Here is a 16668-nt window from a genome sequence, read left to right as displayed (position 1 = left end):
CGGGGCGCAGCAGCCTGAGCCTCTGAACAACAGTGCAGTGAGTGCCTCCTGTCCCTGAGACCATGGCTCTGTCCTCTAGATGTGAGGCCCAGGAAACTCAGGGCCTCCCTGGGGCCCCCCCAGCCGCAGGGAAGGAGGCAGCAGGCCCGCCGACCCACAGAGTCATTAGTTGGAGGGTCCCTGGGACTTTATTTCCAACCGTGGTCATTTCTTGGCCAGGAGCAACTCCTATTTTCACGGAAGAGGCGGTGAGGGGTGGGGGGCAGCCTCACCCACCTGCTGGCCACATCCCAGGCGGACTCCGGTCTCCTGCAACCTGCACGCCAAGCGCTCTCTTCCCGGCTCCCCGAATGCCCGCTGCCCCGGCCTGCTCCGTGCTGCTTGCCTGGCCCAGCCAGCCGGCTGCCAAGCCCCCGCCTCCCACGCAGACCCTCCCGACCTCTGCAGCGCAGGCACCGGCCACACCGGAAGGGCCAAGCTCCTCCAAGACAGCGTCCGTTTCTGAGTCTGCTCATCTCACCCTGGGTGAGGAACAGCAGTTCTTGAGTCCCAGGTGTGTCCCTGCATGGCCTGACCCAGAAACCAGAGGGGACGCAGGACAGCAGAGAGAGGAGGCAGCCCAGGGCTGGTCTGGGGCAGGGAAAGAAAAGGCCACGAGCTGGTCACGGGGTGCACACAGGGTGGCAGAGGGGCCTCTTTGCAGCAGTTTTCCCACAGCTTCTCCTCTGGGAAGCCCCCTCCTCTCTGTCTTTTCTAGCGACCTCTGATGTCAGAACCCTCCGTCGGAGGCAGAACCAAAGGGGACTCTCTTGCTAGCTTTGCACAGCTCTCTCTTCGCCTTCACCAGAGGCACTGGGAGGTCCTGGTTCTGGCCAAGAGGGAGATAGGGCAGGCACATGCCACCCAGCTGCTGCTGACAGTTACAAGGGGGCTCAGAAGGGTGCAGAGAGGAGGGCAGACGGGACGGACCGGGGCCTCCACCCCCCGCAAGCACTCCACCAACACAGCGGTGCCCCCGCCCCTCCCCAGCTCCAGCCAGGCAGGCTCCACCCCTCCCAGCCCAGTGCTGCCTCCAGGGGTCCCTCCCAGGGCACCCAGCCTAAGCAGGCACTTGCCTGGGGCTGCAGACACAGTGGGGTGGAGCCCCCCAACTCTCCACACCCTGCACCGGAGCAGGGAAATCGCAGAGAAAAGAGGGACGGAGAAGGAATTCTCGAAACCTAGCATGAAGTCCTGGGCTCACCTCCGCGTGGCCCACCCATGACACCAGCCGGCCTCCACCCCGGCTCTGGGGAGCGCACAGTAGGGCAGACCAGAGTAATACTGCAAAGGCCTTGAGAACTAAACTAACGTTCAAACACAGTCAGGGCCAGGACATGTTCTGTGAATATGAGCACCCCGAAGGTCTGTTAAAACAGGAGATTTAAAAGAGAACCAGAGTCTCATGACATCATGCCTGAAACACAGGATATAATCCAAAATTACCAGCTGTACCAAAAGCCAAGAAAATCTCACTAGAACAACAGCGGAAAAAATGACAACAGGTCATAGAATTTGGAACTACTTGACAAGGACGGTGAAGCAGTGAAACAGCGATCATGACCAGTAAGACACGTACACAAATACAATGAACAGAGACCAGAGCCAACGACCCTGAAGACAGACCACAAGAAACTATTCAATCTGAACATCGGACGAAGGAAAAAACCAGCTGTGCCCAAAAGACCTCAGAAACAATAACAGAAGGTCTGGCATCTGTGTCACTGGATTTCCGGAAGAGGATAAAGAGGACAGAGCTGAAAGAATATTTGAAGAAATAAAGGCTGAAAACTCCCCAAGTTTGGTAAAAGACATCAATCTACAGATTCAAGAAGATGAGCATTTAGTCTCTAAAAACTAAGGACAAAGACAAAGTCTTGAACGCAGCCAGAGAAAAAGCATGGAACAGCCGTGTGTGGGCCTCTCATCAGAAGCTGCAGAGGCCGGCGGCGGCGTGTTCCCCGCGGCGAAGGGCCCACTGGTGCAGCGTCCACGAGCAAGTCCTGGGGATGAAGTAAAACAGCCAGCCTCAGATGAAGGGAATTCAGAGAACAGGTAGCCAGCGGGCCGCCGGGATGAAGAGTGGCAGAGCATAGGTGTTCTAGACGATTCTCCGCTCGCGCCTTCACAGCATGTTTGCTGGCTGCACGCAGACGTCCCCGTGCTGCGTGAGGGGCTCACTGAGCACAACCCCAGCTACGGGGGCCACTCGGAGTGATGGGGCCATGAGGAATGGGAGCTGCGATCCCACAGCAGCTGTGGAAAGTTCCCTATGAAGATGCACACTGGAACCACGACCGAGAAATATGAGCGGAATATTCAAAAAGGCTGAAGGAACTCCAGAGAGGGTGGGAAGAGGAACTGGAGAAAGGACGTGAGGGGAGGACAGGCACCAGTCCCAGCCCAGGAGAACTGCTCCACACAGAGAGTCTGCACACAAACCACACGAGGGGTCAGGTGGGGGTGCCCGGGGAGCTCAGGCGGTGGAGTGTCCGCCTTCGGCTCGGGCCGTGATCCCGGGGTCCTGGGACTGGTCAGTGGGGAGCCTGCTTCTCCTTCTCCCTCTGCCCCCCAGCTCTCTCTAATATATAAAATCTTAAAAAAACACACAAGTTGTCAGGTGGGATGACAAAAACACAACCCGACTATATGCCGTCCACAAGAAACCCGCTTCGAACATAACCAATACCACATGCTGGGCCGTGCTTCCCATGTCCACCCCGGACCTCAGAGCGTGGCCTCGTTTGGAAACGGGTCTTTGCAGATGTAGTCAATCGAGATGAGCTGTGCCGGATTCGGGTGGCACTGGCACGCTTTGCTGCTCCATGGGGCACACTGGCCACCCCAGTGCCCGGGGCACTGCCAGGAGACACAGGGCCGCCCTCCCGCAGCTCGTGAGCCGGCATGGGGCACAGACCACACAGGAGGAGGAGGGAGCGGCGGGATGAGCCAGGGAATTGAAATGAAGTGGAAAAGGGAAACTGAGGGGTGCAGGGCTTGGAGTGGCCGGTGGGTGTGGGGCTCTGCTGAGGGGGTTCCGGCAGAGGGGACAGCAGGCCAAGGCAGGTGTGGGTGGTTCCCGCCGCTGCTGACCAGGACAGGGGACCAGCGAGTATTTCACAGCGCACTTTCTCAGAATTAGAACCAGAAAAGAACACACAAGCTGACGGGGAAAGGCCCAGCACTGGAGAATCACCTGCTCTGCACAGGTCAGACGGCCGCCCACCAGTCCCCCCAGTGCCAGGTTTAAATCCACGCTCCACGGGGACCAGGGCTTCCCTCCCACACTGCCCACGCCCAGGCCTGTAGCAGCCATGGGGCAGGTGGGGCCTCTGGGCCAGGAGGGCAGGACTCCCCAGGACATACCTGTCGCAGTTCCCTGCTGGAGGCTGCCCAAAATCTTCTCACCCAAGAGATGAATCAGTCGCGTCACAACCTGGGGGCAGAGAAAGAAAGGAGGCCACACATTTGAACCAAGAAGAGAAGCACCCTGGATCCACATTTTCAAAACCACCATGTCTGTAAACCCCTCTGGGCTGAGGGCAGTGGGGTGGTGGCAGGCTGGTCACTGGGCGGGGGGCCCCAACTCTATGGGATGAGGGGCTGCCCCACAGAGAGCTCGCCAGGGGCCAGCAGGTGTGAGGGGCACATGTCCTGTGACCTGGCGCCCGAGCCAGGGTCTCTTTTTACTTCCAGGGCAGGGAGGCACCAAGGGAAGACACGACCACCCCTCCAGACTGCCTTCTCCAAATTCCGAGTTCACCTTTCCCAAGATGCAGAGCAAGAAAGCCCTGAACTGCGGGAACCTCACATTCCTTGTACTTGCTCCTACCTGTCCCGAGACTCTTCACTGGTTTTATTATTCATTTATTTATGATTTTTATTTATTTATTTGAGATAGCGAGAGAGCACAAGCAGGGAGAGAGGCAGAGGGAGAAGCAGGCCTCCCGCCGAGCAGGGAGCCCGATGTGGGGCTCGATCCCAGGACCCCGGGATCATGACCTGAGTCGAAGGCAGACGCCCAACGACGGAGCCACCCAGGCGCCCTCCTCACTGGTTTTAAACACCACTTGGGACATTGCTCGTCTTGTGGGATGAGCCAGGCAGGCTTCACTCGCTGGGTCCCCGCATCCCCCTCCTGCCTCCTGGCAGTGCCCAAGTCACCTGTCCCAAGGCCCTTATCCCCACGTGCTGGTCCACACGGACACTTCCTTTAAAACGTGCAAACTGCCTGCTCCAGGTCTCTCCAATCTGCACCTTACTCCAGTACTTAGAAGGATGCAGGCCGGTGCCTGATAATCCTGAGTTCACGGTCTGGACGTCCCGCTTCCGGAAGGCAGCCCCAACAGGAGCGCTTACCTGTGGGTACCTGCGCTTGATGGATGTCAGGGCACCTGTCGGAAGCTTGGCCAGCTCGGAGTCCCGAACAGCATGCACTGTCGTCGCCCTGGCCTGGTGGGTGAGCGTCTCCACCTGAAGAAGAGAGGCTGGGGAGGCGCGGCCATACCGCTCACGCCCTCCAGCCCTGCAGACCCAACCAGAGGGCAGAGCACATGGCCGCCCTTCTGGAACATGGCACACGGGGGACACAGGAAGAAAAGTGGCTAGTCCAGCCACGTCCGTGCTGTTGGAGGAGCATCAGTGAGGGCTCGCCAGAGGGCGCGCTGCCGGCAGCGCTGGGACCTGGGGTCAGGCACCTGGAGGACACCACCTAGCCGGGGCCTCGTCCTACGTGAGTCTCCGAGGAACTACCTTGGGGTATGTCTTCCTGGCAGGGGCGGAGGGGCTGCCCCAGGTGCCCCCCTGTGCAGCTCTGCCTGGAGACTTTCAGAAGTGACTGTGCCACACAAGTCAGCCCCCCAGGAAAGGCGTGCCCCAGACCAGGCGGGTAGGGGCCCTCCTCAGGCCACTTCCATGGGCCAGAAGCCACCCTGGGGCAGAGCACGGTGAGGAGGGAGCCCGGCCCTACCACACCAATGAGGTCTCCGCGGCCATACTCCCCCGCCAGGCGCTTTTTGCCGTCATCCTTCCGGATCACCGAGCGCAGCCGGCCACTGAGGACGATGTAGGTGCAGTCTGACTTGTCCCCCTGCCTGCGCGGACAGAGGCTGTTGGGAGCGGAGGGGCAAGGCCAGGAAGCCCTCCCCACTTTGAGGTGGGGGAAAAAAAAAGAATGCAATCTTCTCACTGTATTTTTTTGTTTCGGAAAATACAGTTACTTTCCATTAAAAAATAAATATGCCAGGGGCCCCTGGGTGGCTCAGTTAAATGTCTGCCTCTGGCTTGGGTCGTGATCCCGGGGTCCTGGGACCGAGCCCCGCGTTGGGCTCCCTGCTCGGGGGGAGCCTGCTTCTCCCTCTGCCCTGCCCCTCCCCCTGGCTCCTGCTCATGCGCTCGCAGACGCGCGCACTCTCTGTCAAAGAAATAAAATCTTTTAAAAGAAAGTGTTTTAAAATAAATAAAAATACATATGCTGATATATAAATGGCTTATTGTGATTTTTAAATAAACGATTAAATATTTAAAATGTCCTCAGCTTTAATTTTCCGCACCATGAAGATGCACAGCCGTGACCGCATCTGTGACACGGAGATCAGGCGCCCAGACGACACCCCAGGGGGACACTCGGCACGCAAGCACCTTCATCAAAGCCATTCTGACGTCACCCCTGCTGGGCCACCTCAAGAGACAGCGTGGATTTGCAGCGAGTGACGTGGGGAGACGCCCATGAGAAAGCGTGTGTGTCTGAGTGTGCGCATGCTCACGGGTGTGCTGACCTCGGGGGGCAGAGCCGCGTCTGTCAGCGGCACCGTCTTCCCAGTGTGGAGTGTGGAGGGCAGAGACCTGCACCCCCACGGGCCCCACCTGTACACCGCGCGCCCGGCCTCCACCTCCATCCAGTCCAGCGCGAAGTCGATCTGCCGCACGAACGACGACACTCGCTTCACCATGGTGTGCGCGACCCCCAGGACCACCGTCGGCTGCTTCCGCATGATTCTGCCGAGCCAGCCCAGAGTCACGCCTGCCCCACCACGGCCTACAGCCGATCCCGCCGGGGCCACCCCTTCCCTCCAGGCCACAGCACTTGCGAGCTGGCAGGACCCACACCCCCATTTATCAAACGGTGATGCCACGCGGCAGGTGACAGAGACACAGGCCCAGGGCTAGGACCGAGCTCGGTGCCCGCTCAGCCACCTGCTCCATCATGCCCATGTACACCGAGCGGCCAGCAGCCCTGGGAGAGCCCGCGGAGCTCCCTGCCCGCTGCCATCTACCTCACAGATGTGCTCAGAGCACAGGCCTCCCATGGGGCTCGAACCTGGGAGTGGGATGCAAAGTCCCTGCCCCCCGCAATGTGCCACGAAGTCCGGAGTGAGTGGAGAAAGGGGCTGAGAGGGGGCACAAGACTGAGGGTGAGGCTGAGAGGTCGGAGGGCAGCGACCAGGTGGGGCCTTGAGCCAGGAAAGGCACTGGGTGGATCCTGGGCATGATGGAGTCCCTGGCAGGCTCTGGCCAGCAGGAACACAATGGACCTGGTTCCCTGGTTGCCATGTGTGAACAGGCTGCTGGGGGTGAGGGCAGAAATAGGGTGTCCCCTAGAGCGTGAAGGCTTCTGGAAGGCAGCAGCAGGGGCATGGTCAGCTCAGGGGCTGCAAGCCAGACTGGGGCCCCTCTAGGACTCGGCCCGAGCGATGGGCAGGTAAGAGTCACCAGTCACAGAGTAGACAAAAGTGGGAGCAGAAGCAAAGTGGGGGGAAATCTATGGTTCAGCTTTGAGCAACAGATTAAGGAAGCCCCTGAGGCACCCCCGGGGGGCTGTCAGGACAGCAGGCTGATGCACAAGCCTGCGCTCAGGAGGGAAGTTGGGGGGAGACGTGAATTTGGTACATAAAGACCCAGGATTGGATGAGATCGCTCAGGACACCAGTCAGACGACGTCTACAGGGCAGGAGCCGGGCTCGACTCACGGCAGGTCGGGGCCCAGCAGGCACTCACTCATAGAAGTGTGCCTTGGAGACGGAGAGGAAGCTGCAGTCCCTGTTGGCCTTGATGGTGAAGATGAGGGGCTCCCCCGTGAGCACGGCCAGCTGCCCCACCACCTCCCCGGGGCGCACGACGAACAGGCAGGTGTCCTCCTCACAGTCAATCTTCCGCTGGTACACGTGCAGCAGCCCCGAGACCACAAAGAGGATGTTCACGTCCTGACCAAACAAGGGGTGTGGGCTGGAGACCACGGGGGCTCTGCCACGGGCTGGGCTTCTGTGTTCGCGCTGTCTCGTGTCACTGTTCCTGGGCCCGGGCTCTCCCAGGAAACGTGTCAGCAGCATCCACAGTTTTATCGTTTGATTCTTTAGTGGCAGAAAGCCTAGCCACAGACGCTTACCCCGCCCGCACGTCAGCGGGTCTGTGCTGCCCACGTGCTCCCTTCTCTCTCCACGCGGCCCTGCTGAGTCTCCCCGATCCACCGCCCCACACCACGTCTGCCAGGTGTGCCTGTGAGAGACTCCGATGCCCACCTCAACTCACCTGTGTCCATCACCTGGCCTCTCTCCAGACCTGCTCACCCTGCTCTAGTCAGACCCCTCCTCTCTGGTCCGAGCAGGAAAGGGCCAGTGCAGGGCTCTGGGAGACCCGAGGCTTGGCCCTCAGGGTCTGGGAGGCCAGGGGCAGACAGAGGCCGGCTCTGCACCCCGTGCCCCCACACAGCCTCCGAGGGGCCCCGGGTACCGTGTGTCACAGAAGGCAGCAGTGAGGACTGAGGCCTGCAAGTAGGTGAGCGCTTTCCTGACCTATGGCCCAGACTGACTGGCATAAGAAAGTCAGCCAGCAGTCTGCTTCCTCTGGGGAAAAGGAAGAGCCTTTCCTGGTCATGGTACAGACAAGAGGGAAGAAGGGGGAGAGGGAGAGGGAGAGGCAGGGGCACCAATGCCCTCGGACAGCCTCAGACAGTCCCCTCGGGGGCCTGACGCCACCCTGCCCCCCAGGCTGTACCGCCTCGCCTTCCCCATCCAGGGCCCACAGGCTCCTGCTGCCTGGGCTCGTCTGTCCCCCAAGTCCTACCCAAGTCTGCACAGCCAGCTGCCATCACCTGGACCCCTATGAGGCAGGAGTGGAGGCCCAGGCTCGGTCTGCTCTCCCAACAAGACAGACCCGTCTCACCAAAGCTGCTCTAAAAGCAAACTAGGCAAAACACTGTCCACCATGCTAGTGCAGGAGCCAGAGAAAACGCAGCTCCTACAGAGAGAGACCCCCAGACCACGCCAGCACCAGGGGAGACGAGCTCCCAGGAGGGCAGAAGCGGTGGAGGTTATCTTTGCCCGCCCAGTGCGGCTTTCAGAATCAGAAATTAGGTCCATTTCATTAGAAAAATATTTTTCATCTGTATTTGGATCTGAGAATTGGGGAAACAAAAGCATCTCTTCTGCACCTGACTGTGAAGTCAGTGATGACTCCTGTTCGAATGCACATACGCGAGCGTCCATGAGTGTGGACACGCACCCTCCCCCACGAGGACAGGCCACAGCCCGGGGTAAAGAGAGAGCGCCCCAGAAACGGGGACGACAGGCCCTGCATCACGCGTCCAGCGCGTGTCCAGGCCGGGCCACAGGGAGGCTGCCTCCTCAGCGCTCCATCCAGCGCTGGCCACAGCACTGGGCAGGCCTGGGGACCGCTCCCTCCCACCGCAGCCTTTTGCTCACCTGGTCTCCCTGCCTCGACACCACTGTGCCCCCCGGAACATGGAGAAGCGTCACCCGGCCATCCAAGAGCGAGGCGTCCTAAAAACAGGAATGCAGGAATCAACGCAAGGAGCGCGGACACGCGCTGAGGACCACCACCAAGCTGGACCCTGCACAGCCACCCACTCAGACTGAGGCTGTCGGCGCAGGACACCCCGTCAGGGGCCCCGGGGTCTTGTGAGCTCTACCTCCAGGAGCTCAAGCGGGCTCCCACAGGATATGGAGAAAAATGCCCTTGGGTCTCAGTGGTGGTGGTGGGGGGACCATTTGGGACACCCCCCCCCCAAAGCATTCTGTTCTCCACAGGCTTGCCCTCAGGGGAAACTATTTCAGCAGAGCCTAGCCTGCTGGTGTCCCTCGGGGCCTCACTGACCAGGGGAAGGAGAGGTCAGGGTGAAACACAAGTTCAATCCAGACGCACAGCCCTTGCTGAAGACAGACCAACGCAGGGGTCATAGCGTGTCCTGCTCCCCATGCCTCGCCGTCACATCACTCCACGTCTGTGGACTGCAGTGCCTTCTCTTTCTTTTCTCATCAATTATAAGTTTAATATAACAAATGTTAAAAGCAGCAATTCAAAACCATGAATGTTTTCAAAGGCTCACGGGGTTACTACAAGATCAGCTGGCAATAATGCAGCTACTATCTGGCTGGATGAAATGCTGGGGTATGGAGTCAGGGTATGCTGACGTCCCAAGTGAGGAAGACACCTCCCCCCGTTCCCCCTCTTCAAGCCCAGAGCCTAGGGAGCCTGAGTGGGAGGTGCAGGTGCACTGAGACAGGCCTTGCTCATCCTGTGCTTCCTCAGAGGCCTAGAAAGCAGGCCTGGGAGGTTGCTGTGCCCTCGGAGGCCAGGCAGGAGCCACACATTGGATCCCAGGTTCCTGAGAAAGGACTGGGCCCAACCCCAGCTGCTCCCTGCCTGGACCACGCTAGGGAAGCGGAGGGAGACCGCAGTTCCTCTGACCAGGGACGTCGTGTCCTACTATCAAGAAACAGCCACAAGGTGCACAAAACACACATGGGCAGAAGAAGACGCAGACCTGCCGGGGGTGCTGGAATTCTCAGACCAGAATTTTAAACAATTGTGGTTAATACAGGCTAAGGGCTCTAGGATGAAGTAGACAGCATGCAAGAACACACAGAGGTGGAAATCCTGAGAACCAAAGAGAAAAGCTGGAGATAAAGACAGGGTGGCAGAAATGAGCCCTTTGACGAGCTCGTCTGCAGACTGGACTCGCTGAGCAGAGTCTCGACGCTTGAGAACACAGCAATAGAACCCCTGAAATTGAAAAGCAAGCAAGCAAACAAAACTGATAAACAAAGAAGACGATACCCAAGGACTGTGGGACAATGACAAACGTGTAACATACACATGATGGGAAGGCCAGGAGGAACCCCCCCCCCCAAATTAATGGCCCAGGAATGTCAGAGAATGCCAAGCAGGATAAATGCCAAAAACCCACACCCAGGCATATACAGCACCTTCAAACTACTGAAAATCAAAGATAAAGATCCTGGAAGAAGCCAGAGGGAAGAAACACCTGATCTAGAGAGGAACAAAAATAAGAATGATATCGACTTCTCCTCGGAAAGCACGTGAGTAAGGAAAAGTCGAGTATTTAAAATGTTGAGAAAAAAACACACCAACCTAGAATTCTGTACCCAGTGAAATCATCCTTTAAAAGTGAGGGAACAATAAAGATGTCTAACAAATGAGAACCAGGGACTTTGTTGCCAGCAGACCTGCCCTGAAAGATGTTCGAAGAACTCCTTCGGAGAGGAGAGAATGATCAAGGTCAAAGCCACGGATCTCCATAGAGAAAGAGCACAGGAGAAGAATCCAGCGAAGGCAAAATTAACACTTTCATTGTCCTCTTTTTTTTTTTTTAAAGATTTTATTTATTTATTTGACAGAGAGTGAGCACAGGCAGAGGGAGCAACAGCAGAAGCAGAACCCACACGCCCGTTTGTGTTTTTTTCAAGATTTTATTTTTATTTTACACCCAGCATGGGGCTTGAACTCACAACCCTGAGATTAAGAGTCACATGCTCCAGGCACCTGGGGCGCTCAGTCGGTTAAGCATCCACCTTCGGCTCAGATCGTGATCCCAGAGTCCTGGGATCGAGTCCCACATCGGGCTCCCTGCTCAGTGGGGAGTCTGCTTCTCCCTCTGACCCTCCCTCCAACTCGTGCTCTCCCTCTCTCAAATAAATAAGTAATACCTTTAAAAAAAATAGTAAAGAGTCACACACTCCCCTGAGAGAGCCAGCTGGAAGCCCCTCCCTGTTCTTAACTGATCTTCAATACAGCAATGGCCGCAGCAATGCCGTACTCGGTTATGCATGCTACGATGACCCAGAGGGTGGCAGGTCAGGGTGATGTGGTTCCAAGTTCTCACACTCTACAGAGCAGTACAGTGTTTAAGAGGAAAACTCTGTTTCCCTACGCATCGAATACGTCCAACCCCACGTGGTGGGCCTTCCCACGCCCGGCATGCCTCCGGCTCTCTGCAACACCTGCTGACCCCACAGGTTAGGGGCTCGGTCCCACCAGACTCTCCCCACTTCAGACGCCAGCCCCAAGTAGAGGGTCCCCAGGGTGCACACAACTTGCTGCACAAGGAACTGTCTATGAATTGGAGGTTCCCACAACCCCTTCCTCGAGTTCGTAGAACTCTGGGAAACATGTATGCGCTGTCACTGGCTTGTTATAAGGGCATGAGTCAGGAAAAGCCCAGTGGAAGTGATGCATAGGGCGGGGTGTGGGGGGGAAGGTCACGGAGCTTCTGTGCCCTCTCTGGGTGCACCATCCTCCCCACGTGGGTGTGTTCACCCACCTGGAAGCTCTCTGAACCCCATAGTTTAGGGATTTCTGTGGCGGCGTCATCACGTAGGCGTGATGGATTATTAATTCAGTCTGCAGCCCCTCTCCCCTCTCCGGAGGCTGGGGGTAGGGCTGAAAGTGCCAAGCTTCTGACTGTGGCTTCGTCTTTTCTGGTGACCATCCAGAGTCACCTCAGGAGCTGTCAGGAGCCACGGGCAGAGACCAAAACACATTATTTCTCATCATGTCAGTGTAATTTAAAAGTGGACTAGGATTAGGTGTAAATGTATCTTGCAAATTTAGGACAACCACTAAAAAAAGTAAAAAAGGAATATAACAAACCAGCTAAAAAAGGAGAAAAAACAGATCATATAAAATGCCCAATCAAAATTAGAAAGAGCAGAAAAAGAGTGGTAGACGAAAGTAACAAAAAACAAGGGCAACAAATAGAAAACTGTAACCAATGTGGTAAATAGTAACCCGATTATATCAATAATCACTTAAACATCAATGGTCTGAATGCACCAATTAAAAGACAAAGATTGTCAGACTAGCTACGATTATGTTGATTCCAAGAAACCCACTTTAAATGTAAAGACACACACAGAGTAAAAGTAGATGAAGAGAGCATGTTAACACTAATCCAAGAAAGCAGAAGCAGCTCTATTCATTTCAGATGAAACCGACTCCAGAGAAGGAAGATGAGCAGGGATGGCGGGCATCACATGGTGATAAAGGGTCCGTTCTCCAAGACGTAACAACCCAACGCGCCCTGTGTGCATGCCCGACAAGAGCGTGAACCTGCATGGAAACGACTGACACAGCTACAGGACAAACAGACGGATTCACTGTGACAGCTGGAGACTTCAGTCCTTTCCGTCAGGAACACCCAGACTGGCAGCAGAAAATCAGTGAGGACACAGAGGAACTCAACAGAACCATCCAACAACTGGGCAGAATTCATATCTATAAATTACTTCATACAAAAGAGCAGAATACAGTCTTCTCACGTGGAACACTGAGATAGCCTCTATCTGCCGCCATAAACCCCATCTTCAAAAATTTAAGAAAATGCTAATCTTACAATGTCTGTTCTCAGAGCATAGTGGAATGACACTAGAAGTCTTAACAGAAAGATAACTGGAAGATCCGAAAATACTTGGAAATTAAACAACACACTTTTTTTTTTAAAGATTTTTTTTAAGTAATCTCTGCACCCAATGTGGTGCTTGAACTCACAATCCCAAGGATCAAGAGTCGGACGCTCAACCCACTGAGCCACCCAATTGTCAATAAAATCGATAAGCCCCTAGCCAGACTAAGAAAACAAGGAAAAGAATATAATTAATATCAGAAATGAAAGAAGGCTCATCACTACAGATGTCAAGCAAAGTAAAAGGATAATAAAGGAAGACTATGAACAACTCTATGTTCAACAATTTGATGTTGAATCATATGTTCAAAATGAGCCCATTCCTTGAAAGACACAATCCACCAAAATTCACACAAGAAAAGAGACTATCTGAATAAGACTATATCTATTAAGAAATTTAATCAGCAATTAATAACCTTCCAAAACAGAAAGCACCATGCCCATACGAGCTGGTTCACTGGTAGACTCTACCAAATATTTAAGGAAGAAATTATATCAATTCTCTATAGGGGCGCCTGGGTGGCTCAGTTGGTTAAGCCTCTGCCTTCAGCTCAGGTCATGATCCCGGAGTCCTGGGATCGAGCCCCACACAGGGCCCTCTTCCCCACCGCTCATGCTCTCTCTCTCTCTCAAATAAATAGAACCTTAAAAAAAAAAAAAAAAAAAGGAAAGAAAAGAAAATGTATATAGATTGGGAAGAAAGACATAAGACCATCTTTGTTCTCAAATGATGTGATGATCTATACAGAAAATCCAGAAGAATCAAGAAAAAAACCTCCCACAACTAATAAGCAATTACAGCAAGGCTGCAGGATACAAGGTTAATACACAAAAGTCAACTGCCTTCCCATATACCAGCAAAGAACAAGTGGAATTTAAAATTAAAAACACAACAATATTTACATTAGCACCCACAAAATGAAATACTTAAATATAAACCTAAAAAAATACACATGAGAAAACTACAAAATTTTAGTGAAATAAATCATAGAATAACTAAATAATTGGAGAAATATTCCATGTTCATGGATAGGAAGACTGAGTATTGTCCTGATGTCAGTTTTCCCCAACTTAATCTATAGACTCAATGCAATCCCATCCAATCCCAGCAAGTTATTTTGTAGATATCAATAAACTGATTCTAAAGTTTGTCTGGAGAAGCAAGAGTCCCTGAATAAGCAACAATTCACTACAGCAGGAGAAGACTCACTATAAAGCCACAGTGATCAAGACACTATGGTATTGGTGAAGTGTTGACAAAGAGATCAGTGGAACAGAACAGAGGACCCAAAAATATATCAACAGACCCCAAAATATAAATAGAGTAACCTGATCTTTGCCACGGGAGCAAAGACCATAAAATGGAGAAAATATAGCCCTTTCAACAAATGGTATGGGAACAACTGGACATCCACATGCAAAAAATGGATCTAAAGGGCGCCTGGGTGGCTCAGTCGGTTGAGCGTCTGCCTTTGGCTCAAGTCATGATCCCAGGGTCCTGGGATCAAGCCCCGGGATCGGGATCGGGCTCCCTGCTCAGCAGGGGGTCTGCTTTGCCCTCCGCCCCTGCCCCCGGCTAGAGCACTCTCTCTCTTTCTCAAAAATAAATAAAGTCTTTAAAAAATGGATCTAGATACAGACCTTATACCCTTTGAAAAAACGAACCCCAAATGGATCTCACAGACCTAAGTGCAAAATGCAAAATAAAACTCCTAGAAGATATACAGGAGAAAATCTACATAATCTTGGGTTGGGCGATGACTTTTTACATATGACACCAAAGGCATAATCCATGAAGGAAAGAATTTATAAGCTGGAAGTCATTAAAATAAAAAAATTCTGCTCTGTAAAAGACACTGTCAAGAGAATAAAAAGACAAGCCACAGATGGAAGAAAATATTTGCAAAAGAGACATCTGATAAAGGACTGCTATCCAAAACAAACAAACAACTTTTAAACTCAACAATAACGGAACAAACTACCCAGTTAACAAGTGGGCGAAGACCTTAACAGATTCCTCACCAAAGAAGACACACACACACATGAAAGCATGCTCCATGTGATATGCTATCAGGGAAATGCAAATTTAAACAACAATGACATACCACTGCACACCTATTGGAATGGACAAAATCCATTAACGTACTGACGACATCAAATGCCGGTGAGGATGTGGGGCAGCAGGAACTCTCACTCAAGGCTGGGGGACATGCAGCAGGGTGCAGCCGCTTTGGAAACAATCTGGCGGTTTCTTGCAAAACTAAACCTACTTTTACCATAAAATACAGCCCTTGCACCTCTTACTGTTTACCCAAATGAGTTGCAAATGTAGGCCCACACGGACATTTAGAGCAGCTTTATTTACAGCTGCCAAAACCTAGACGCAACCAAGATTAAGTGAACGGATAAACTGTGGTTCCTTCCAGACAACAGAATGCTCTTCAGCGCTGAAAAGAAACGACCTCTCAGGCCATGAAGAGACATGAGGAACCTTAAGTGAAGGAGGCCAACGTGAACAGGCCACACACTGTATGATTCAACGACGTGGTGGGAAAGGCAAAACTACGGAGACAGTACAAAGACGGGGGCTGAGGGAGGGCTGAACAGGTGCAGCAGTGGATTTTTAGGGCAGTGAACTACTCTGTGTGAGGCTGTCCCCACACGCCCCCAGAGCGCACACCACCTGCGTCACTCTGAGGTGTAAGGACTTCGGGGGTGACGACCGTCCGTGCAGGTTCTCCTACTATACCGAACGCACACCGGGCGGGGTCGTCAGTACTGGGAAAGGCTGTGCAGGGCAGGTGGAGGGGGGCAGCAGGTATACGGGAAATCTCCGTGTTCTTCTCAGTTCTGCTGTGAACCTGAAATGGCTCTAAAACATAGTCTGTTAAAAAAATTGAGTAAGTAGTGGAAAAGCCATCTGTGATACAGCTGAGGAGACGTGACGACTAGCGGCTGGGTGGACTGCGGTGCGAGGCCTTTCCCACCTGTGAGGATCACACGCCACCGCTCAGTAGTGGCTGCAGATAAAAGTAGTAGACATTCCAGATCTATAAAATGGAATAACCAAACTTGAGAACTCAACGCACAGGTTCAGCAGCAGATTAGACACTAAAAGCAGAATGTGAACTCTGATAAAAACATGTATATCAAGTTCAAGGACTTACAGGAATATGGGAAATACAGACAAAAGGGGTAAGACAGGGGCACCTGGGTGGCTCAGTCGTTAAGCGTCTGCCTTCGGCTCAGGTCATGATCCCAGGGTCCTGGGGTCGAGCCCCGCATCGTGCTCCCTGCTCCGCGGGAAGCCTGCTTCTCCCTCTCCCACTCCCCCTGCTTGTGTTCCCTCTCTCGCTCTCTCTCTCTGTATCAAATAAATAAATAAGATCTTAAAAAAAAAGAGGGTAAGACATAAAAGATAAAGGAGAACATACATTCCATAGAGCCTCTGAAGGAGAAGAGAGAAAATATGCAGAGGCAATATTTGAAGAGAAAATGCTGATAATTTTTCAAAAGGAGTTCAGAGGCCCAGACTGAAGAAGCCCAAAGAATTTCATGTAAGATAAACAAAAAGAAATCCACTCCCAGTTCTGAAATTGCAGGAAACCAAAGATGAATATCTTTTTTTTTTAAGATTTTATTTATCTATTTGAGAGGGACAGTGAGCAAGAGCAGGGGGAGGGGCAGAGGGAGCAGCTGAGGCAGAGGGAGAAGCAGGCTCCCTGCCGAGCAAGGGAGCCCGACGTGGGGCTCCATCCCAGGACCCCGAGACCATGAGTCGAAGGCAGACACTTCACCAACTGAGCCACCCGGGCGCCCCAACAATGAAAACATCTTAAAAGCAGCAAGAGAAAAGTTATTCTCAAAGGAGGAAAGACCAGCACACGACTTTCTACGGCGACGCTGGGGCC

The 16668-nt window shown here is 53.4% G+C and overlaps 1 protein-coding gene across 3 annotated transcripts in view; it reads right to left on the bottom strand.

Annotated features, from left to right (window-relative positions):
• Positions 1-16668, bottom strand: part of PNPLA7 (patatin like phospholipase domain containing 7) — a 64516-nt gene that overhangs the window by 23708 nt on the left and 24140 nt on the right. For all 3 annotated transcript variants that reach the window (XM_035015353.1, XM_035015352.1, XM_035015354.1), the window contains exons 16-21: positions 8739-8816; positions 7036-7241; positions 5905-6036; positions 5009-5132; positions 4399-4512; positions 3406-3475 (exon numbers count right to left, since the gene is read on the bottom strand). In XM_035015353.1, the coding sequence (XP_034871244.1) occupies positions 3406-3475; positions 4399-4512; positions 5009-5132; positions 5905-6036; positions 7036-7241; positions 8739-8816 (724 nt within the window). The remainder of the gene's footprint in view (positions 1-3405; positions 3476-4398; positions 4513-5008; positions 5133-5904; positions 6037-7035; positions 7242-8738; positions 8817-16668) is intronic.

This window comes from Mirounga leonina, unplaced genomic scaffold (genome assembly GCF_011800145.1).
Source record: "Mirounga leonina isolate KUSES-001 unplaced genomic scaffold, KU_Mleo_1.0 Mir_170, whole genome shotgun sequence".
In the NCBI taxonomy this organism is placed as follows: Eukaryota; Metazoa; Chordata; class Mammalia; order Carnivora; family Phocidae; genus Mirounga; species Mirounga leonina.
This window is presented reverse-complemented; position numbering and strand designations above follow the sequence as displayed.